The 23,750-nt window shown below is 34.2% G+C and overlaps 1 protein-coding gene across 1 annotated transcript in view; it reads right to left on the bottom strand.

Annotated features, from left to right (window-relative positions):
* Positions 1-23,750, bottom strand: part of LOC123668474 — a 128,746-nt gene that overhangs the window by 95,859 nt on the left and 9,137 nt on the right. The window contains exons 2-4 of the mRNA XM_045602203.1: positions 10,862-10,934; positions 7,348-10,349; positions 6,902-6,935 (exon numbers count right to left, since the gene is read on the bottom strand). Coding sequence (XP_045458159.1) covers positions 6,902-6,935; positions 7,348-10,349; positions 10,862-10,879 — 3,054 coding nt within the window. The 5' untranslated portion in view covers positions 10,880-10,934. The remainder of the gene's footprint in view (positions 1-6,901; positions 6,936-7,347; positions 10,350-10,861; positions 10,935-23,750) is intronic.

Below are 23,750 nucleotides of genomic sequence, written 5' to 3'. Positions count from 1 at the left end.
AGTGACATCGCATTCTCACAATTGGTGAGAAATGCAGGGAGTGATTCTCTATCCCCACTATATGATTTGATAAATTTTGTTAAAAAGGATAATGTTATTTTTTCTGACATTTCGGTTCTTTTCAATGATTCCGCTTTAAGAGACATTAGCTTAAAATACTATTATGTATGCTGAGCTTATAATAGGACAAAAAAAAATACAATAAGTACAATATGAATATATGAAATGCTTAAATCTTAAATTAAGTAGATTTAGAGTTTATACGATTTAGAACACTGATTTAGAACACTGATTTAGAAAACTTTACTAATTTCAGCACTTTTAGCTGTTAAATTTTCGATTTGATACTTTAAAAATATCACAAAACACTTACAAGAAAACGGCAATACACACTCGCATGTCGTCGCGTGGGAACCGGTGTCGCGTTGCTGTGACGTCTCTCGTAACTGGAGCGGATGAAATTTTCTTGGTGTGGTGAGCTAGACCTGGAGACCCGGAGACTTGGAGCGGGCTCAGACGATATGCTGAGGCTGACCGTCGTCCTGGATGCAGTAGCTGGAGCGGGCTCACGCTTAAGAGCGGAGGCTGATCGTCGTCCTTTGAGCGGCTGGAGCGGGCTCACGCTGGAGAGCGGAGGCTTATCGTCGTCCTTTGTAGTTGACGCAGGCTTAACCTTTGGTCAAGGCTTACTGTCGGTCAAAAATTAAGGGTGGCTCTGTTCGGATACCAGCGTCTGTTGTTTGACTCTATGTCGTCAGACTTCTCTGGTATCCCACTTCTGACACCAATTTGTTAGGATGCCGACCCTGTTTGTCTTTTTAAAAAAAAACTATACTACACCGCTAACTGCTTTATTTAAAAAGATTGGACACAATGTTGGAAAACTGACTTCCGAACTTTAAATTGATGTCCGATCTACTCGGGGCTCTGAGTCTAACTGACTGTTTTTTAATAAAAATAATATTAACGAAGAAACAATATAATTCAATTGCTGAGTAATGATAAAACTATAGGAAAAATACAGTGTATAATATTAATGCTTATGAAGCTTTTACTGCGTTGTAAAATGGGATATAACAGTTCATTCGACAAGTCCAATTTATTTCGACCGGTTTTTAACGAATAAAAAATACTGTCACTCGGTCTGCCGTACTGACGAACTTGTCCCCGAGACATTGGACAAGATGGACCTGATACCAGACACTGACATTAAGAACTTGGTATTAATTGAGAGAAAAAAATTGTTAAATTAATTCACACTGTCCATACTAACATTACAGTTTTAAAATCTGGAAAATCTTTTAAGGACAGGAAATTCCAGTTTTCACCACAATGTAATAAAAATATAAACCGGTTAAATTTTGATTTAAAAAATAATAATTTTTTAGTCAAATCGTAGGATGTAAATCGTGATGCGCATTGTGCTTACCAATAAACAGTTATTATTCTACATAAAAAAAACCTAAGCTTTAATTAAATGGGCTTAATTATACAAATGTTGGTAACCTTAACTAATGGTAGGTGAACTATATTTATAGTTCTTAATCTATTGATAACAATAGATTAACAGATGATAGATGATAACAGATGGCGTATGTCGCGGTGTTTGTAGTTAAACTCCTCCGAAACGGCTTGACTGATTCTCATGAAGTTTTGTGTGCATATTGGGTAGGTCTGAGAATCGAACAACATCTATTTTTCATCTCCTTAAACGTTAAGGGTAGTCCACCCCAATTTTTTTTCTTAATTTTTAGATAAATTATTTATTTTTTATTTTATTATGATTTGGCGTTCAAAAATACATACAACCCTAAATTTTCACCCTTCTATCACCAACCCCTATTTATAAATAGCGTTTAGCGGCAAGACAAAGTTTGCTGAGTCAGCTAGTTTTTATACATATTTGGTTTATATGTTTCTGTCTTCTAATTTAATCCATCATTTGGCAAAGGTTGATGACACCATGAATCTACCTACCGGGATGTATGTGACGGTGTTGACAAGACACAAAAAGTTAATCCAATGTTACATGCTTGAGACAATTTCGAACACTAATTATTTAGGATGGCTAGACGTCCAGCGTGGTTTCACCTGCGTAATCTTTTTGTTATTCCGTGTCGTAACATTTTATATTATAGTATTATAATATAAAATGAATATGAAGGATATATAATATATATTACATTTTATATGCAATGCCTTTAATCTCTTGCGAATATCTTTTTAATAAACGAACGGATTTTTTAATTTTATTATTTATAAAAAAATATAGTTTACCATAACCTTATAGATGTATATTAGATACGAAATAGAAGAGTGATATCTGTAGTTTCTCTAGCATCCTAACGTCAAAGGCTATTAATCTTAGTTCAACCTTAAAATCTTTTTAACAGTTATTCACCAATAACTAATGTAAGCTACCAGTCTTAAGTGAAATCTAGGCGATCGTGTTTCTCAATTAAGCTTTCATATTAATTGTTTTTATTTCCTTGATCTTCTGTAACCTACATTTGTTATGGAGAACATTACGGCTCGGAACATTTATATGCAGTGAGTTCATTAAATGTTTTTTTTTTTATCTTTCTGTAAATGCGAAAGTTGGAATGGATGTAAGTTTGTTCAGTTATTCCAGGATTTATAAATGGAACTGGATGAAGTTTAGGATATTGGTAGGGAATTACGAAACAAACCAAGGATACTTTTATCCTGAAAAAGTGGTAGGTTCCCGTAGGCTATACGCAGGCCACCGCTCATTTTTATTAAAAAAATAATGATTACCGTAAACGATTTTTTTTAATCACTCGTGTGAGATACTTTATCATACAATTGTAAAAAGCGTTCGGTTATTGATAATATTTGATCGAAAGTCGATAATTTTTTTTATTTAATTGATTTTTTATGTATTTTTAATCTGTATCACGAATAAAATTCAAATTAAATTACTTTTAATGACTGTCATACTTATTTATGACTAATTCATATAAATTACGTCGTAGAAAATTGAGCATGATTTTGAAATAACTTAATAATGAAAAAAAGAAAGAGAAGAAAAAAAAAAGAAAAACAGAAATAGTACATAGCAAAGAAAGAAATTTATTAAAATATATTCATTAGGTACAAAGGGCGGACTTATCGCTAAAAAGCGATTTCTTCCAGGCAACCTTAGGGCAACGAAATACTATAAGTATAATGTTATGTTAATTACTATATTATAAAACATCCACTTTAAAATGCAATTAATTATTAAATAGTTTTCTTTATAAAATAAGAAAAATTTGGGGTAAGAAAGTAATAATTTCAAAAAGTTTTGTAGTCAAATTGGATGACAGAATGGAATCCTATATAAGCAAATTCGACTCCAATTTGCTAGTTAATCATATCTTCTGAAGTCTGACGTTTTAGTATTTTTATGAAATGTTAGTATTAAAGAAGTAAATGATTGAACATTTACTTAATTCGTTGTATTAAACCTAAACATGTAAAAATATTGTTATAACATTCCTAAGAAAATAATAGTAATGTTATTGGTAATATTAATCTATACTAATATTAAGGAGGAAAGATTTGATTGTTGGTTTGTTTGCATTGAATAGGCTCCAAAACTAGTGAACCGATTTGTATTCTTTCACTGTTGGGAAGTTACACTATTCGCGGGTGATATTGGGCTATATTATTTAAAAAAATATATTTTGAAATTTTTGTTAAATACCCGTGCGAAGTCGGGGCGGGATGCTAGTGTACAAGCCAATAATGCTAACAATAATAAAGTTTCTTTACTTAACTAGTTTAAACATTTACATTTATAGAATATACGTACCTATACCCATATCAATGTATAAAAAGTCTTAAAGGATATCCGGAGAAGAACGAAAAAAAATGCTTTGTGCACTTCAGAAAGTTTCGGTGAACGGATGAGTACCTACAGGTGGTAAAATTATTGACATGGAAAAATTTATCTTATTCCTTACATCATTAAAACTAATATCGTATAAAACATTAAGCGATAATTAATCTTTTATTTAGACTTGTGTTAACAATGTTCCTGCGATCATGTATTATAAATTTTCAACTAATTTACAAAAGATGGTAAATCTTTATGCTCATTTAAATGTATAAATTTCGTCCAAAAATTCACACGTATAGATAAAAAAAGTATATATTGTGTTCGGTTTTAATAGCGGAAACATTAGTTTAGAAAAAAAGAAGTGTAATGACTTTTATCTTACAATTTATATTTAAGGAAACACGTTTAGTAGCGACGGTAACTCTTGTCTTTAAATACTTCTATATATATTCTGTGGTAAATAAAAATTAGTTGATGCGGTTATTGCTTACGGATATTGAAATTATGATATTAGATTGAAAGTAAAAACGTAATGTTACGTTTTTACTACACTTTATTTATAAATTATTAACGTTTTTTCAAATGTTTTTTTTTTTTTTTATAATTAACCTTTTTAATTTATTTATAAATCAACTTATATGTTACTGTATTAGGAATTATATTATAATGTTTTTATCATCTATTACAAGAAAGATTATAAGGATAATTATTATTAATACAGAAAACAATTACAAAGTAATACACAACAGACGATCTTTACTTCGAAAACTAAAAAAGTCATAAAAAAAAACTAAGAAACCGGCTTCGCTTTAACGTTACTCATGGGACGTTATCAACTTATCAAATGTAAACTTATGAATAATAAACACTACCTTCTTGAGATCAGGGCAGTCTTAAATCACAAAATCACTGCATTATTTGTTTAAAACTTTTTTGTGTGACGGATAACATGACGCACTACGACGATACACCGACACCGTCTAAGGCTTATTTGATACTGAAGGTTGCTTTAAGACGACTCAGGTACAATTTTCACATCGCTATAAACCGACCGTATTCGAAAGCCTTTATCTGTGTACGAAGCGTACGTAATAGTGTACTATTCCGTTTAGCGTGGTTCGTTCGAGAATTACATTGTATCAGAACATCCAGTGCGGAAGAAAGAGATGAAAACAGAATGACTACAAGCCTTCTTATAAAGCAATGATTCCCAAAGTGGTCTATATCGACACCCAGGGGTCTATGACAATCTGCAAGGTGTCTACGTCAGCGAAAAAAATTTGTTTCTCCATGAAATAAAAATGGGGGTCTACGATAATGGATCTCTTCATACTGTCTTATAATATATATATATTTCTAAAATTGTGTAAGTTGTAGGATGTAGGTATCAGCTTTGAATTCGAACAAGAAATTGACGCCAAATGTTGATATTTTATTATTAAAGCATCAGGTTCATCCTTCTCACTAAAAATATTTACTTATTGCTTAGTTTATTTTATGTTACGTATATTTTCTATAACAGATACAAAAATTTATTTTTAGTTGTTTTAATTTAAATTAAATTAATAAATGTATAAAACTTAAGATGTATTGTTACTTTAAGTTTCTAACACTGAACTTCACTACAGTGAAATTTACAAAAAAATTAATATCAGGTGAGGTCAGGTTTACCCAAAACCGAAAAACATGACAAGGGGTCTACGACACAGAAAAGTTTGGGAGCCTCTGTTATAGAGTAACTACTAACTATGTACGTGAGTAGATGATGATTTAGGTATATTTATTATTAAATTAAGGTACAGATTAAAAATATTTTAAGTAGTAAAGTAATATATGTATAAATATCAAAATATTTGTAACTTTAATTTTATCAATGAGTATTGACTCTTAAATTTAAAATCTCAACACGTGATCCAGTTTTAGATATATTTGGCGTTACTTCGTCTGTCGTTTTTCTCTGATGACTTTTATAAGTACTGTAATATTATTATGAGTCGGAACTGGATGTTTTATAGCCTGTGTTATTATGTCTAGGCAATAGCATGTATCAATCAATAATTATTAAATCGATTTGAACAAACATAAATTTATTTCTCTTTATATATTTTTTATATTAAATGTTTAAAAACCTGACACAATATCTTGTAGCTTTATTTTATTATTTACATTAATATTATAAAGCTGAAGAGTTTGTTTGTTTGTTTGGACTACTCGTTCTACTGGTGGATAAGGCTAAAGGATATACATATAATATTTTAGTATGTTATTTCGTTAAATTAGCGCGACTGAAACCTAATAGTATAGCTAGTATGAATTTAAAAATCAAGGACATTCTTTTAGTTATTGTAATTTACAAAGTTGTAAATGACAATTCACAATAATATTTGTTGGTCATGACGTTAGCGTCATAAAATGCGAGTACCGAACATCGTACGAAAACCAACCCGTCTCACTCCGTCTCGCCGTTCCCATAGGGACGGATTCAAGGATAACAGTGCATGCCTCCGTTCACTGCTCTCATCCACGGAAGCCTTAAGGCTCTGTGTGAATATTAGGCACCCGTACAGCCTGTTATTGCACATCTACTACTGTGTTATTGTAACCAGTCTCACACCATCTGCTTTCGTAAAAAATCGACTAGTTTAAGTTTTTCTGTCTCGAACGCTTCATTCTTTAGTGGGTAATTATTGTAGTCGTCTTTCCTGTATTGGAAAGATCAATTCGAATGTCTGTGTGACACAGTAGAGATGTATTTTTATAATTAAAATATATCTTTTTTTTGTTTTGTCAATAATTTATAAACATAATGTCGAGACTTTATTGTCAGTAAATATCTAAATAATTATTAACTTATTTTGAGAACTTCGATATTGTTATTTTGACTTCAATTGTGTGTTATCTTGAAGAACATAATGTAACCTAGTTCTTCGTAAGGTACAACGCTGAAGACTTGTAAGATGTTAGAAATAATAATAAGTTAGGTTGTTAAAGTAAAATATATTTGTTAAAATGATACATTCAACTAAAATATTGGACCTCAACTAAAATTGAACTTACCTGGTCTTCTTCCCGGTACTCAATTATTTCGCTTCTGAAAATAAACAAAGACGCGATCGTTTAAAATTATTACTACTGTACACGACTTATTTTCTTGTTTTGTTTGTATAAGCTTCAAGGTCGAATTTTTCGACAAATAACTTTAACTAAACCGTTTTAAATTCATTTAAATATTTTTATAAACTTTTTCATATAAATGTTGAAAGTAAAGAACTGTTTTTCGAAATGATATAAACTAAAAATTATACATCAGTCTAGACGCAAATAGAAAAAATTGTTACTTTTTTCGTTTCATATATTTGAATTAAAAACAAAGTTCCAACATAAATAATACCGCGATCTGTTACTAGGCTAATGCAAGTCAAGGTACTTATTAATCATGCAGCAATTCCTTTAATACGAATGGACTCTCCCAATTAAAAACAATATGCGGCGTATTAAATTACCTGCAACGGAGTTTCTTGATAACGGGCATCTGGGCCGTACTGTCATGGATCCTTACTTGGGTGGGATCTATCTCTTCACATTCGTCATCGTCAAAAGGTATCTGACCGGTCCTACGCGCTAATATGGAGTCCATGAATGGGCTGTAAATCTGACCCGAAGTGCCCAATATGTCGTCGATATCCGTATAACGTGATATGTATTTTTCAGCGCCTTTGTGATACGGTAAATTAGTAGCGTTCCTTCTATATTGATGGTTATTTTCGTAAGGTGATCTACGTCCTAAACCGTAATCCTCATTTGGAGTTTCTAGCCCTTCTGGACTTCTTCTGTCACCAAGAGGTTCGTCATCAGGTAGGTGTAGTGGGAACGGAGGTATCTGGCTGGGTGGTACGTAAACCTCGACCTCCTCAGAGTCAGACGAGTCGCTTTCTTCCTGTGAAGGAGGAGTTGGTAATTTTTCAATGCCTTCTGGAATGTTTTTGTCACTTGATAGCCACCAAGGACGTTCGCCAGATTCGATGTGACGAATTCTTCGAAGCGAAAAACTCTTTTGATCAGATCCTGACTTACTTAAGCTTAAACTATTTTGTGATCCTTGTTTACTAAGTACGTTTTCATTGCTAGACATTCGCCAATCTTTTCTATCACCTGACTCATTATGTCGCACTTTAAAAAAGTTGAATTTTTCGCTTTTGTCGCTATCGCTTGATGATTTCCTCGGTGGAGTTAATCTCTCGATTCCTTCTGGAATATTTGCGCTGCTATCTAGCCACCAAGGCTTTTCATCATCAGCGAAGCTATTCAGTTTTACGGGTCGCTTTATGTCTGTCGTTCCCGATGTATTGCACTGCATTGATGATTCATTTTCAACTTTATGTTCATTAGACGATTCTTGGCACTGTTCTTGTTTCTTGTCAGAATCTGATTCTAACCACCAAGCTCGCTCTCCAGACTCAATATGTCTGATTGCTTTCAATTTCACCACATTATCATCATTGGAAGCTATTATGTTACTGGTATTCCTTGTTTTTGAAGATCCGTTTTCATTTATAATATTTGGAGTATCTTTGTTAGTCGATTCTGAATTAGAGTTTTCGAGCAGGCGTACTGTATCGCTATTATCTTGGTGTCTAAGTTTAAAAAGATTTGTGACTGGAGCCAGTGCTCGAATCAGAAATGATTTAGCTTCTTCTGCACCATCACTTTTATGTGATGATTGTTTGACAGCCTGTTCCAACGACAAAGAACTTTCATTGTTTACTTTTGTACCATCTTTTGCTTTTAAATTCAACGCTATTTCATCTTCACTTATAGATGATTGAGTCGAGAGTGTGATACTTGACTCCGGGCTATTGCTTTCTCTAGATTTAGAACATTTCAACTTAGTAGAACCGTTTGGTAAGTTTGTCGTAGAAGGTGTTTTACTTACAGTTTTGGATGAAACTTTGCTAGTATCTTTTTTTTTCTTAGTTTTATCGCTACTTTGTTCGGAATCAGTAGAGCTTACGGATTTACTTCTTTTCTTAACTACTTTTTTTGACGATGTCGAATCAGACGAAGAGTCTGTACTAGACTTTCGTATTTTAATTTTTTTAATTTTACTAGTACTTTCTGATTTAGGAGGTTGCGGTGGTAGCTGGTGATTATTAGTTATAGTTATTTCTGAAGACACCTCGGCAGCGGAAACCGTAGGTTGAGGACTTTTGCATTTTTGTAACTTAAGATTTACATTAATTATAATTTCAGTTTCGTCTTTATTTTGTTCTTCGTTCAGGCCTTCGTTACTATCTAGATGATTGTTTTGTGACACTATTTCTGTCTCTTTGTCATCAGAACCCATGTTGACGTTTGTGTTTTCAATGGGTTCTTTACTTCGACTTCGACTACTTCTATCGTTATTGTAATTCAAATTATCTCGTAAATTTGAGTATTGTGTTGAATATCTTCCTGCGTACCCAGTATAGCTGTTGACATTGGGTGAATAATATGTCCAATTAGTCATGCTGGTTCTACTTGTACCGGCGAACCTGCTTGTTCGAGTTGGGTCATCGAGCCTATCAGATTGAATTTCTTTATCTACCATTTCAGGACGTTTTTTAGGTCGAGTTGTAATTTTTTCAATTGTTTTTGCCATGTCTGCCCTTCTCATTCTTACGTAAGCTGACGATCCCGGTGGAGTTGGTGAAGTGTGTCGAGTAATAACCGAAATAGTTTCGATTGCGTCGTTGTCATCGACAGCCACTTCAGTTCCATTTTGAAGACATTCTTTATTGCAGTCTTTTTTATTTTCAACATTCTCCTCGTTAATACTAGACGGCATCAGAGGTTTTTCATTTTCGATTTTATTTATTGTAAGTTGATTTACAGGAGACAGTGAAGGCCTTTTTACAGGAGTTGGACTCCTTAAATAACTTGAAGATGATAAGCGATTAGCTATAGCATATCGGTTCACTGTGACCTCTGGCTTACTCTCTATCCGTGTAGTCGGTCTCGTGTAACTCGGCGTACGTGTATACAATTTATAATTCGATAGACTACTGTAATTGGTAGTCTTATCAGTCTTATTTGGAATGTCTTTGTCGCGATCAATAGGACTCACATTTCGACTTTTCTCTTTGAAGCTTTTAGTCGTTTTTCTCTCAGGACTCGTATGTCGTGAGGTGCGGCTGATACTATACTTGGAGGCTGTTGATACAGGACTAACATCTCTGCTTCTGTTCACACTTACTGATGGTACTGAGAGTTTCGTATAGTCTTTCTTTTCGTATTTCGAAGACGATTTATCAGCTGCTGCAGTCTTACCGTAGCTCGCGTAACGACTGGCGATCGCTGATATTGGTGTTTCATCGCGAGATGATCGATCATTGAGGACGGGGATACTAGATGACTTGTACGATGGTGTCGTTGTGTATTTGGCTGTGACCGTTGCTGGTCTGTCAGTGGACACGCTGGCAGTTCTTGCTGAATCTCGATTCCTGCTATACGAAGATGACGAATCATACTGAAAACAAGAAAAATAGCAACATCAAGTTATGCATAAGTTTATTTACTTTATTTTCAAATCTATTTATTACCATCGTCTTGCTAGTGCAAGCGCATAACGAAGACGTCGTCGGGTGATATTTTGAAATCCATAATACTCATTCAACACTATCAGACGTAAAATTGTTCCTTTTACCGTTTTATTAATAGCAAGAGGAATGCGCGCGGAGATAACATAGATGGGTTTTATTGAGCCCTACGCTCTAACAGACTGATTAATAGTCAGCAGAAAGAAGTGATTTTACAGCTACATTTATATAAATATTTTTCTTTTTATACGTGGAAGGGGGTTAAAAAGGTATTAGATATAAGGAAAAAAAAAATTAACGGAAAAAAGGCAAAAAAGAAAGGACAAAAATAAAGTGTATGAAAAGTCACCTTCTTTTATGCTTTAGTTTGTCTGCTGAGACTGTTATAGGCTACAAAATATCACGCTATGACAAATTGTCAGACGCAATAGTAAATACTCACATAATTTCTGAATGACATTTTTGAACGTTGTCACCGCGTTTCCATAGGCTTTAATATGTGAATCCAATGTATCCTGAAAGTGAAATACAAAACACGTTAAAAAGTTGTAAGACCGTTAATTATACGTGCAATGTTTTTAAAGGAGCCACTTAAAATTCTTCATGTTTCTCGAATGTTAACGAAAAACATCGCTGTTTCGCTATCGACCTGTTTGGTTGCGATCATCACGATCTGAGACCAGTCCTCGTCTAGACCAAAGCGACCAGAAGATGCTATTTATATGAAAAATTACTTGTTTTTTATTACTATGCCAGTGATGTTTCTTTATAGTTTTAAAATAGACATCGATTGGACGGTTCCGCAGTGACCTATATCGATAGACTCGAATAGTGATGGATAGCCAAATTTTCAACAAGCGCCAGACGCTATGCAATTAATGCAGTTATGTAATAATTACTTTTTATCCATACCAATATTTTAAACCGATGAGTTTGTTTGTTTGAATGCGCTAAATTTAGGAACTGTTGGTTCGTATTGAAAAATAAAAGTTTTGTATTGGATTTTCTTTTGACTGAGGAAGGCTGCAGGGCTATATAATATTCTAGTAGGTTATTTTTTCTTAAATTAACGCAGGTGAAACGGACCATAGCTGGTATACTATTCAATAGTATTCTACGTTATTCGTAAGCATATGGCTCCCATGTTTGTTATTAGTATTTATATAAAACCCTGATCCGGCGAATTACGTACCGCCTTATTTTGAGGAGGAGGTCTCAATTCGACTGTATTTTTATGTGTGTTTTCATAGAAGGTTTTACTAGATATACCGTCATCTATCATGTGGCGAGTATTTTTCGAGCTATCTTTAATAATGCGTACTTACTTGACTATTTTTTCTACCTAAGTCGTGTTACTTGTCTTCCGTCATATTACTTTTTTTTCGGTTATTCTTTTCTAAATCGAAATTTAGTACTTGTTATGCGGTCCAATTTAAATTTAATACATCTAACATAGGTTTAATTGAGATGTGATGAGTACTTTTAGAATTGTCTCTAATACTGCGTATTTTGTTAACTATTTTTTCGCCTACCTGTGTTGTATTAGGTCGATGTTCAAGCGAACACAGCTTATGACTCTGAACTCATTAAATTTCCATACGCTTACATAGTTATATACATATATATTTTAAAATATATTTATAGTGTCCATCTGTAATAATGTACATATATTAACAAATTAGAGATTTTTTTATATTTAATCATACACATGTAAATACACTTTGTATAGTAAATCGAATAGATTGGAGATGGCAAACTGCATAATAAATTGACGTATTCTAAAAATAAAGTTAATATTTAAGCAATATTAATAGAGACAGCAAGCAGCAGAGCAAAATAATACTGTTTTCAAGCAGTATTGTGTTCCTGTTGGTGAGTAAGGTGACCAGAGCTCCTGGGGGGATTGCGGATTGGGTCGGCAACGGGCTTGCGATGCTTCTGGTGTTGCAGGCGTCTATAAGCTACGGTAATCGCTTACCATCAGGTGAGCCGTACGCTTGTTTGCAAACTTGGTGACATAAAAAAAAATGGAAAAATTTTGTTTATTTTATTATATATTAATTTAATGTTTTGGTACATGTACCGTATCAATATCCATATGCATTTAGTAAAAAGCTTTTTTTTTTTTATATTACAAACAGACACTCCAATTTTATTTATTTGTGTCTAAACAATAGGAATAATTCTATTTAGCTAAATATAATTTTTACTTTGATTTTTAAGCGCAACAATTAATAATATCCCTTGGATCTCCCCAGCACAAACAACATTCCTAACCAGTATTACCTTCAGTAGATTGTAGATAAATTAATTTATAAATTGATATTCCAAAGTGCTTAAAGAAGCGTTGTTAAATAATGTATGTTTTTAATTTCAATTTGAATATTTTAGATGGAAAAAGATTGAGGTTATCCACCTCTTTATATGACCGCACTAGCACCGCGGTTTTATTTCATTTCAATTTTTTCATTTTTGATTTAAAGAACCTATTTCTCATAAAAAATATAAAATTAACGTACAATGAGATACAATCAATATACTGTTGTAGGATGTTACAATTTTCACCTCTGAACCCTTAATCGAAATATTTACAATTACATAGTACATAAGTACACATATATACGTGTTCTTTTAATTTAATTTACGCTAGGGCTATCACACAGCACAGGACAGAGAGATATGGGCATCATTGGAGGAGGCCTTTACACAAACAGGAGACCTTATTTAACCTAAGTAATTTAGTATAAGTAAAAGTAAATATAAGCAACTAGTAAAACTTTATATGCATGATCAAATAAAGGCTTTTTTTTAATTTAGAAATGGTCTATCCAACAAAACAACATCAGTTGATTGAGGAAAGCTATCGATTTTTCTTTTTTTTTTTTCAAATTAACGCGTGGCACAGTCAATTTTTTTTTTTTATGTCACTAGGTCGGCAAACAAGCGTACGGCTCACCTGATGGTAAGCGATTACCGTAGCTTATAGACGCCTGCAACACCAGAAGCATCGCAAGCGCGTTGCCGACCCAATCCCCAATCCCCCCAGGAGCTCTGGTCACCTTACTCACCAACAGGAACACAATACTGCTTGAAAACAGTATTATTTAGCTGTGGTCTTCTGTAAGGTTGAGGTACTACCCCAGTCGGGCTGCTCCATATTTTGAGCAGGAAATTCCTGCTGTGCCCTACCTCAGTTCAATGTATAAAACACACGAAATCACGCGTAACAGCACGTGTAACATCCGCGCTACTTTGACACTATTAAAAGCCAACTGAGTGAATGTATGATGAATGAAATGACTTCAGTTAAATACGACTGGCTTGGTGTAGCGAACTGATTTTGTGACAATTTTGGAATTGTAAGCTTTAATTTTCCTGACTATAAATAGCAAATATATCACTCTATTGTAGTACGGGAACCGTGAGGGCGCTCACACACCGGCGATTACAGGTTAGATTTCCGCTTGGGATAGATATTTGTATAATTAGGTGCAAATAGTGCTTTTCAGTCTTGTAGTCTGTATTTATGGGTCCAACGTCCTCGGAGAGCACGTTAAGCAGTGGATCCCGGTTATTATCATACCGTGGGAACGGACGACCGCGTGTGTGTATGTGAAAAATATTCAATTATGTATTATTTCACGATTCCGCATGTAACATCCCACTGCTGGGCATAGGTCTCTTTAACCGTGTATTGTTATAAGAATGTGTACTGTAAAATAAGACGCAATGACTTTGTTATTATATTATATTTCAATATGACGGTGGTTTTTCATGGATTGTAAAACCAGTCTAAAGTCCACATATAACCAGTCTAAATATAAAGTATTAAATATCATCGATTGAAACTGTTCAAACGTTTTGGCGGATTTTGTTTTCATTTTAGTATTTATTTTAAATAATAATTTGCATTATAATTACGTTAGGTAAATTATAAGTCCGTGAAAGTTGAAAAATATCCCATACTTTTTTTAATGATTTTGTGAAAAAAGCTCAAAAAGTAGCATTATATAAAATTTTTGCTAAGTTAGTTTTTATCATTTTTATTGTCAAATAAATCCCTACAAAACTAAATTTTATTAAATGGAAATTCTGCAGTGATTTTTAACGAGATTTTCATTTTAGTTTGTTATTAATGTATTTCAATAATTGTGTTTGCTACGTAACGAAAAAAAAGCAATCGACTTCAAATACATCGACAAGTAATACGACGTAGGTAGTTGATAAAACAATGAAATAACCACGCATCATTATAGATATATCGAAATCTCGATTAAATTTAAATGGGACCACATGACACGCACCACCTTTCGATTGAACACAGAGTACTGAGGTAAGATAAAAAAAAAAAAATAAAAAAAAACAAAAAATAAATAAAAAAATAACAGTCGAATTCGACCCTGATCCTTTTTCGGAAGTCGATTGACCACGTTTTCTCTATTACCTAAATGTGATGTTTCAATCACACGTGCGCGATCGCGTTCCAGTTAACCACAACTTAACTTTAGCGCCGACACTACACCGAGCTCGAAACAAACAACTGATTAGTTAATATCTATACTAATATTATATAGCTGCAGAGTTTTTTTTTTTTTTTGACTCACACCAATTTCAGGAACTAATGGTTCGAACTGAAACGCGTAGAGTATGTATAATATTTTTAAAGTGGGTTAAACCGCGGGGAGAAGCTTGTTATAATATAAAAGCCCCCATATATTTGTTAGTCTGGGATTATATAACAATAGCTTTTATCCTTAATACTGCAACAAGGTTTGCTTCAGCCTGTAATATCCCACTACTGGGCATAGGCCTCTTTCCCCATGTAGAAGGATCAGAGCTTAATCCACCACGCTGCTCCCATGCGGATCGGCGGATATATTCCCTACTATGAGTAACGATCGGTATACATGATAACAACCGGGACAGACGGCTTAACGTGCTCTCCTAGGCACGGTGGGGAGACCCACAAGGACCCAAAAGATCGAAAACGCTGATCTTTGAGCGTAACATATACACTTAAAATACACATATGACAGTTGTAACGGGGTTGCTGTAGCATCAAATTGCGTTCCCGTTATAGGGGTTGATAGAATAGGGGATAAAAATTCCCTGAATCCCTCTTTAATTTAATTACCTGTTTTGTCCTCTTGAGTTATATTATACATTGTAGACATTTTTTTTCGTCCCAATAAATGTTTTCATCTAAAGGTGACAATAAATTTGACAAATAGAAAATATCAAAAAAAAATTAGAAACAGTAAAATATATATAGTATTAAACATGCAGTTGAATTATTAAAAAAAAAAATGTTACATAGAAATCTTTAAACGTCCCAAATGAATTGAGAAAATTTAATTTTACTATATTAAATTTATACCAAGCTGACCGTCGACGTTCGTACTGCAGTACTTTTGTTTCCTTTTCCCTCAAAATATCAATTTAACTTTGTTTTATGCCAACTTGGAGCTGCAACAAACAGCAAATGAAAGATATATCCAATTCGCAATACTTTTTACACAACACTGTGTCCCGCGATTTTCGTCGTACCTAAATATTATATAGCCTATACCCTTCCGCACTAAATGGACTATCCAATATAAAAATAATTTAGTATTACCTGACAAGAGCGTGTTCAAATAAACAAACAAAAAAACCTCTTACACACTTTTTACAACTTAAGTCATTCATTGTTACTAGCGACCTCTGTCTGTCCATATTTTTACGCGATAAGTAATCACCAACATATCATATACTAAAACCTTCTCGGAAATACGCTGCATCTTATGGTATAAGTATTATTGCGATCGGTTCAGCGGTTATCGAAGAATAACCGAAAAAAAAACCGGCTCTCCATTTATTAGTATAGATAGATATACTTGTAGCAATGACAAGGCTTGCTATAAGCTGTACTAGAAATCATACGGTACGCTTTGTTCGATGGTTACAACGTGCTGATTCGTCATGAAGCCCGTAAGGCTTACCTCTGGGCTCTTTTCTCCTCACTCCGACTTTCCAAAGCGCCCTGTTTCGAACTATACCTAAGTGTTGATAAAAATTAACGAAACTGATTATTTTTAACAGACTTCAAAGAGGTTCTCAAATCGTCTGAATTTTTTTTGTGTGTTACCTCTTTTTACTTGATGGACCGATTTTGATGAATCTTTTTTCAATTGAAAGCTGGTGCTTATCGTGTGAGATCTGACAACTATTTCCAGGGTAATAATATAAAACGGTCTTTGTATCAGCTCTGACGCGCGACTGAAGTGTAGTCCATAAGAACAATTACCAATATTTTTTAAAATATATTTATTTCCTTCTATGAAGAGATACAGTTTCAAATAATTTCACTCCTCATATTTTTTATCCTACGGCTCTATCGTTTCGTAAGGAGTTAACTCTAAAGAAAAAAAAAACGAGTGTGCTTTATACCACACGACTGAAGTATAACTTCTTTAGTTGTCCTTACAGTAATATGAAAAACCTATGTCTCTTTCTATCTTCACTAACTTATCTCTCCCTCTCAAATTCCGTTCCGTTTAACGCTCCCGTCACACATTCACCAGCTTCCTTTTTTTTATATCACTAGGTCGGCAAACAAGCGTACGGCTCACCTGATGGTAAGCGATTACCGTAGCTTATAGACGCCTGCAACACCAGAAGCATCGCAAGCGCGTTGCCGACCCAATCCCCAATCCCCCCAGGAGCTCTGGTCACCTTACTCACCAACAGAAACACAATACTGCTTGAAAACAGTATTATTTAGCTGTGGTCTTCTGTAAGGTCGAGGTACTATCCCAGTCGGGCTGCTCCATATTTTGAGCAGGAAATTCAAGCCAAGCCAAGTCAAGCGTACGTAACGAAGTTTTAATTCAATAATTCGCATATAAAATACATGTCAAAAATACATTTAACGATATAGATATTGTCGGTTATTCTCGGCGGTAGTTAGGTAGTTTGTTATTTGGCAACTCCTGCGTAACCAGTGAACGACCGCTACGCACCTGAGCATCGTCTTGTCTATGAATCATAATCGTTCAGTTGGCTCGAATGGAACGATTGGAATCCGTTCGTTCATTCTTCCATTAAAACTAAATCGGTTATCGTTTTATTTCTATTTACATTTTGGTTGAGTGAAAGATGTAGTATATTTTTTAGACGAGGAAGGTACAAGAGTGCTTTATTTATGTATTAGAAAGAAAATAATAGCTAAAACTTATTTATAAGGATGTGTGGATTTAGTGACGCTGTATGTCATGCAAGATGTTACCAATTTTGTATTAAAACACGATTAAAAAAAAAAGAGTAACTGCGGAGTTTCATGCCGATTCTTCTTTGCAGAATCTACATTCATTCATATAGCTGCTCGACTCCAGGTTGGCGGATATATTCCCTACTTTGAGTAACTATCGCTATCAGGTGATATTATAACAACCGGGACCGACTGCTTAACTCTCCGAATCACTGTGGACGTCATGTTGTCATGACCGGGAAGAATTATTTGCACAAATACTATCCATCAGGAGTAGGAATCGAAACCGCAATCCCCAGTGCATGCCCCCCACACGGTGCATGCACCGCCGTACCAGAGCAATGTCTAAAAGTACCCACTAACCTAACCTTTATTAAAGACGGAAATACGTAATAATCTGAAATATCTTAGTATATAATAAATTAGTCAGAAAGTCAATTCAGCCTATTGTAGTCCACTGCTGGAGGCCTTCGCAAGTTCGCCCCTGACAATCCAGTTTTCCGCAATCAAGACAAACAAATAATATTGGTAAAATAAGTCACTTATCTGCGAAATATGAAATATTGTGAGTGACTTATTTTTTTAGACTATTACCAATAATGATATAGATTTTAACAAGCGCTACTTATTAATTTTAAGAACTTTTTCATAATAATAGTTGAGACCTGGAAATGAATTCTCACTTTATTTTCAAAGGGATATTACCAGCAATAAAGCTACCTTTTGACCCTCTGCCCTTTGCCCTGAAACCACGACTAGCATCGTTTAAGAGAAACGAGAGATGTAACCGATACAAAACATAGAAACGGTATGATTTATTTTCGTCGAAAGTACAACACGAAAATAAATGGCCTACTCTCAGTAAGTGTCAAAGACTCGGGGTTCATAGCGTCGGGTTCTCGATTCTCGAAATGAGGTCGGTTCGCTTCCCGCGTCGCGTCGGACTGTTGCCAGCGATATTGTAACGCAATCTCTGATAGTATTGACGTTTGATATGAGCCGGTGACTCAGTGGATGAACCAAAGGACATCGAGAGCTTAAGATATAGCAGTTAAGTATCTAATACTATTAAATGAGCAATTCTTGTATATATATAATTTGAATCTTGGAAATGGTTCTAACGATTTTCATGAAAATTTAGTATGCAGGGGATTTCGGAGGCGATAAATCAATATAGGTAGGATTCATTCTTAGAAAATGTCGTTTTATCCCTGTTTTTAGACAATGAAAAAATGGCTACAATATCGTTACAGTACAAAGGTAAATTTCGCAATTGTCAATAAAGTTGCAATAGCTCAGATGGAAAATCGGCCGATCGGAATCGTCCGAGAAGACCGCCGTTCTAATCCTCATGTCTCCAGAACGATCATTTTTTTTCTTTTTTTTTCTCCTTTTTTTCTATTTGCACTCATGATTTTTTATTTAAATAGCCAGTTCATACTTTATTATTATTATGTCGGTAAAGTCGGAAAATATTATTCATATTTTATCAATATTTAATTCGTATTTAAATATGATTTCGAAAAAACATGATTTATTAAAAATACCGAGCTAAGCTCGGTCACCCAGGTAATGTATTATTTATAAGTAAGTTTATTGAATAAAAATACATTTATATCGGTCGGCTGTTACCTATAACACAAGCATTAAGTTGCTTACCTTAGGAACAGGCGACCGTGTGTATGTTATTATATATTTGTTTATTTTATTTATTTTTGATATTTTTTCTATTATTACAGTTAGGGCAAGGTTTGTATCCGGGGTGAGGTGGCAAATGCTAGCGCGACCCCATCTCGCCCCACCCAGACGGACGACTGCTCACACGTGGTGGTTTTTTTGTCAGTAGGAGTCTGTCATAACCCTCTGGCGCCCCCGAGCTGGATCCATGATAAATTTTGCCCACGTAAAAAAAGAGTTTTGTATAAATAATACGATCAAAATCAATAATAAATGTGTTTGCTGGCCAACGAAAAAAAGACCGAATTCAATTACATCGACAAGTAATACAACATAACACGACGAAAAAATAGTCAAGTAAATACGCATTATAAAATATAATGAAAGTTCTTGTCTAATCTCAATTGAATTCGATCGAAATCGATCCACACAGTCCAATGTTTCGAGGTAATATACATAAAAAAAATCAATTGAATTGAAAATCTCCTCCTTTATTGGAAGTCGTTAAAAAAATATGACTACGAGACTCGCCAGGTCACCTATTATATAAATTAGATAATATTTATTTAAAATACACAACCTCAGATTGTTAAGTTGGTTTCAATTGAATCTCGGTATTAATACCAAACAATCCTGTTATCGATGCACTCGAGATCGAGTGCCGCTTCAGCGAGGAATTCACGAACATACATCACAGCAATGATGCTTTATATTAATGTCATGATTTCTTCGCTGCACTGACTTGTAGCTTCCACTCACATATGTATGTATAAGTAAAGCGTATATTGATTACTATTTTAGTTTTCTGCTATAGAAATTATAAAAATTATAATGTACTTTATTGTTTCAATGCTGCTAGGGTGATACCAAGCTTATGGCCCGTCTGATGGTTTGCCTGTAAGAGGAGAATTAGAAGCAAGTTGCCGATTCTACCCCAATCCCTTCCCAGGAGCTCTCTACCTCTGTCACCATAGCAACACAACACTGCTTGAAAACAGTATTATTTAGCTGTGATCTTCTGTAAGGTCGAGGTACTTCCCCAGTCGGGCTGCTCCAGATTTGGAGCAGAATATTTTCTGCCGAGCCTTACCCCAGTCACTAATTTCATACTCTAAACAAATAATAATATATAATAACTAGCTGTGACCGCGGCTTCGCCCGCGTTAAAATCAGTGTGTCACAAAGTTTTCCCGGCAAACTTCCAGTGAAACTCTCATCAAAACCTTCCTCTTGAAACCCTCTCTCCATTGGTGAAACCGCATGAAAATCCGTTCAGTAGATTTTGAGGGAATCGATCACATACACTTTTGGAGACTTTGTTTTATAGTACACTAACTGTTGCCCGCGATTACGTCCGCGTGGTTATGCAGATATGCATTACTGTTAAGATGTTTAACGCAAAATATTTTTTTATTTCAGTCTCTTGAAATGCTTGCACAATTTAGTATAATTTAATAGTTACTTTTATAAAACCTCTGTATACACAACATTTTTAGTTTTATTTTCAGGCTGCATATGTTTCATACAAACTATCAATCCCAATCAAACCCCCCTAGAGGTGGAATATCATAAAATCCGTTCTTAGCGGACGTCTGCTAACTATAATCTACCTCCCTGCCAAATTTTATCTTTGTCCAACCTGGATAGATAGACCATCCAGCGGTTTTTGAGTTCTCGTGATGAGTGAGTTAGTGACCTTTCTCTTTATATATATATATATATATATATATATATATATATATATATATATATATATATATATAGATTACGATTCATTATTTGGATACCTCAATTTCAAGTCTTTTACTTCAAAAACATAAGACTTTCATACAAACTTCCGACCCCCGCTTTATCCCCTTACGGGTCGATTTTCGTAAAATCAGTTCTTAGTGGATGTTTAAGCCCTATAAGGAACCTACCTGCTAAATTTCAAGTTTGTAGCTGTTATAGTTTCGGAGGTTTCGTGATGAGTGAGTCAACCTACCATCCCCCGTTTTAACTCCAAAAGAGAGTTGATTTCTAAAGATACATTATTTGGTCACCTTTCTACAATCTATAGAGCATACATTTTAAATTTCAAGTCTTTTACTTCAAAAATATAGGACTTTCATACAAACTTCCAACCCCTGTTTTATCCTCTTTAGGGTCGAGTTTCGTAAAATCAGCTCTTAGCGGATGTCTACGCCCTATAAGAAACCTACCTGCCAAATTTCAAGTTTGTAACTGTTATAGTTTCGGAGATTTCGTGATGAGTGACCTTTCGCGTTTATATATATTATAGATAAATATCTACACAATCCACATACGGTCGTCTGTTCTTAAAGTAAGCAACTTAATGCTTGTGTTATAGGTAACAGCTGACTGGTATAGCTACATATTTTTTTGATAAACATACTTATAAATATTACATATATGAATATATAAATAAATATGTATATTACACCCAGAATCGGGGTGGGAATCGAACCTACAACCCTCGGAACAGAAAGCAGGGTCACTACAAACTGCGCCAACGGGCTAGTCAATATTCGGAAATACTAATGAATCAATAGTCAAAAATACTAATGAGTTTCATGTTATGCGAAGACCTTGGTCCGTTATTGAGTTACCAGTACGTTTGTTGTACCGTCTCATTAACCAAAGCATTACAAGAGGGAAATGTTTATGGTTATAAGTATAAATAAAACTTTTAACGTTAAAACAAAATATTATGTTCGTTCGACAAATAAATTCGTTATTTAAGACTATTCGAAGAATGACCCCGTTGGCACAATGTTCTCTATACATCTGCCAAAACGCCTCTGGGTTCGGTTCCCTTGTTTAGTTTTTCTAAAAGGTCATCCCGGTTCAACCGGTAGTCTCTGATAAGTTCTGAATCATATTTTTAGTTCGGTGTATATTTATACATTTTTTTTTGTATTACATATATATGTTTGAACAGGTCTAAATTAGGGTACCTAATTGTCATTTAGCCTAATTTGGCAGTGTGCCTGAATTCAGCGAGCCCGCGGTTCTACACGCGGTAATTTGAAAAAAATATAGTCTATAGTTTTCCCCGGAAAATGGACTTTATTAATCTATCTCAAAAACAATTTTTCAATTTGAACCGGTAGTAGTAGTAGATTATAACTTAGCTGTATGAAAAATAGATGTTGGTCAATTCTCAGACCTACCCGATATGCACACAAAATTCTTCACGTCTACTTTACACCAACAAATACATTCGAAAAAGTTTAAAAAACGAAAAATATAAATAGCATACGTTACTCTGAAAGTCCTAAGAAATCTCTTCGTACAGCAAATTACAAGTTTAAACCAACACACTAAACATTTATATACACGAGTGCCCCAATAGTCTGTTCAAATGACGCTCAAATAAGACAGAATAGCCCGCGTTTATTGATATTCAATTCGATGTTCTATGAATGCAGCATAAAATGAGTTCTGGACGAAGATGGTAGCTGCAAAAATACAATGCGGGCATAAATAAGTTGGACGTCGCATCCTCTGTAACATCGCCTGACAGAGATGACGGGGTGCGTACGCGCAGCGAACGATATTAATAATTATTATCATTTTTGTGTGCGTTAAGACGACATCTAGAGCTCGTCTGTGTGTGTATCGTTTAAAAATAGCGAATGCAGCCACCGATGGGATATCCTGGCTGATATATTTTTACATATCCACATTCTCGACATCCAACGAACGCTGATATTTAGTTACCATTTTAATTTCATTAAAAACAAACGTTGTTTACCGCAGGACTAAGTTTTCTCGTAATCAAAAACTTTGTATGAAAACTATTTGTAAAGTATTACATCTGAGTTTGTTGTCATTTCTTATAGGAATTTATGTTTCAAGACAGTTGATACTTTGCTTTGAGCTGTGTATTTACTTTTGTAATGTTTACGCGATTTTCACTCATTACAATGAAACAACTTTTTTGTGAGAGTTGAGAGATGGCCGACGTTTCGGACACTAAAATCCAAAAAATTGTTTAATTGTAATGTGTATTTACTGTTATTCTTACATCTATCCATATACATAATTATAAATGTGTAATCATTATAACGTGACGACGAAATTAATACAATACCTAAATAAATAAAATTAAATGGAATCTTTAAGCATACACTTGTAAAAAGTTACAATTAGGTACTATGCTACTATGAGTTTGAGAATATTAGTAAAGGGATACAAGAAATTACTTATTTTCAAACATAAAATATGTAGCCCTAGCCAATTTCGCAGCTAATAAACAACGAACAATAACAGTTAATTTAAACTTCAAAACAAATAAATAATCGTGTTTCTTACGCGTTTTGAGTGAAATAGTTACTAGCCGTAAATAAACCGCTTGTGTTATCGCATTTGGTTCCTGTTACCTTCTAAATAAGAGCTATGT

The sequence above is a fragment of the Melitaea cinxia genome, chromosome Z (assembly GCF_905220565.1).
Source record: "Melitaea cinxia chromosome Z, ilMelCinx1.1, whole genome shotgun sequence".
In the NCBI taxonomy this organism is placed as follows: Eukaryota; Metazoa; Arthropoda; class Insecta; order Lepidoptera; family Nymphalidae; genus Melitaea; species Melitaea cinxia.
This window is presented reverse-complemented; position numbering and strand designations above follow the sequence as displayed.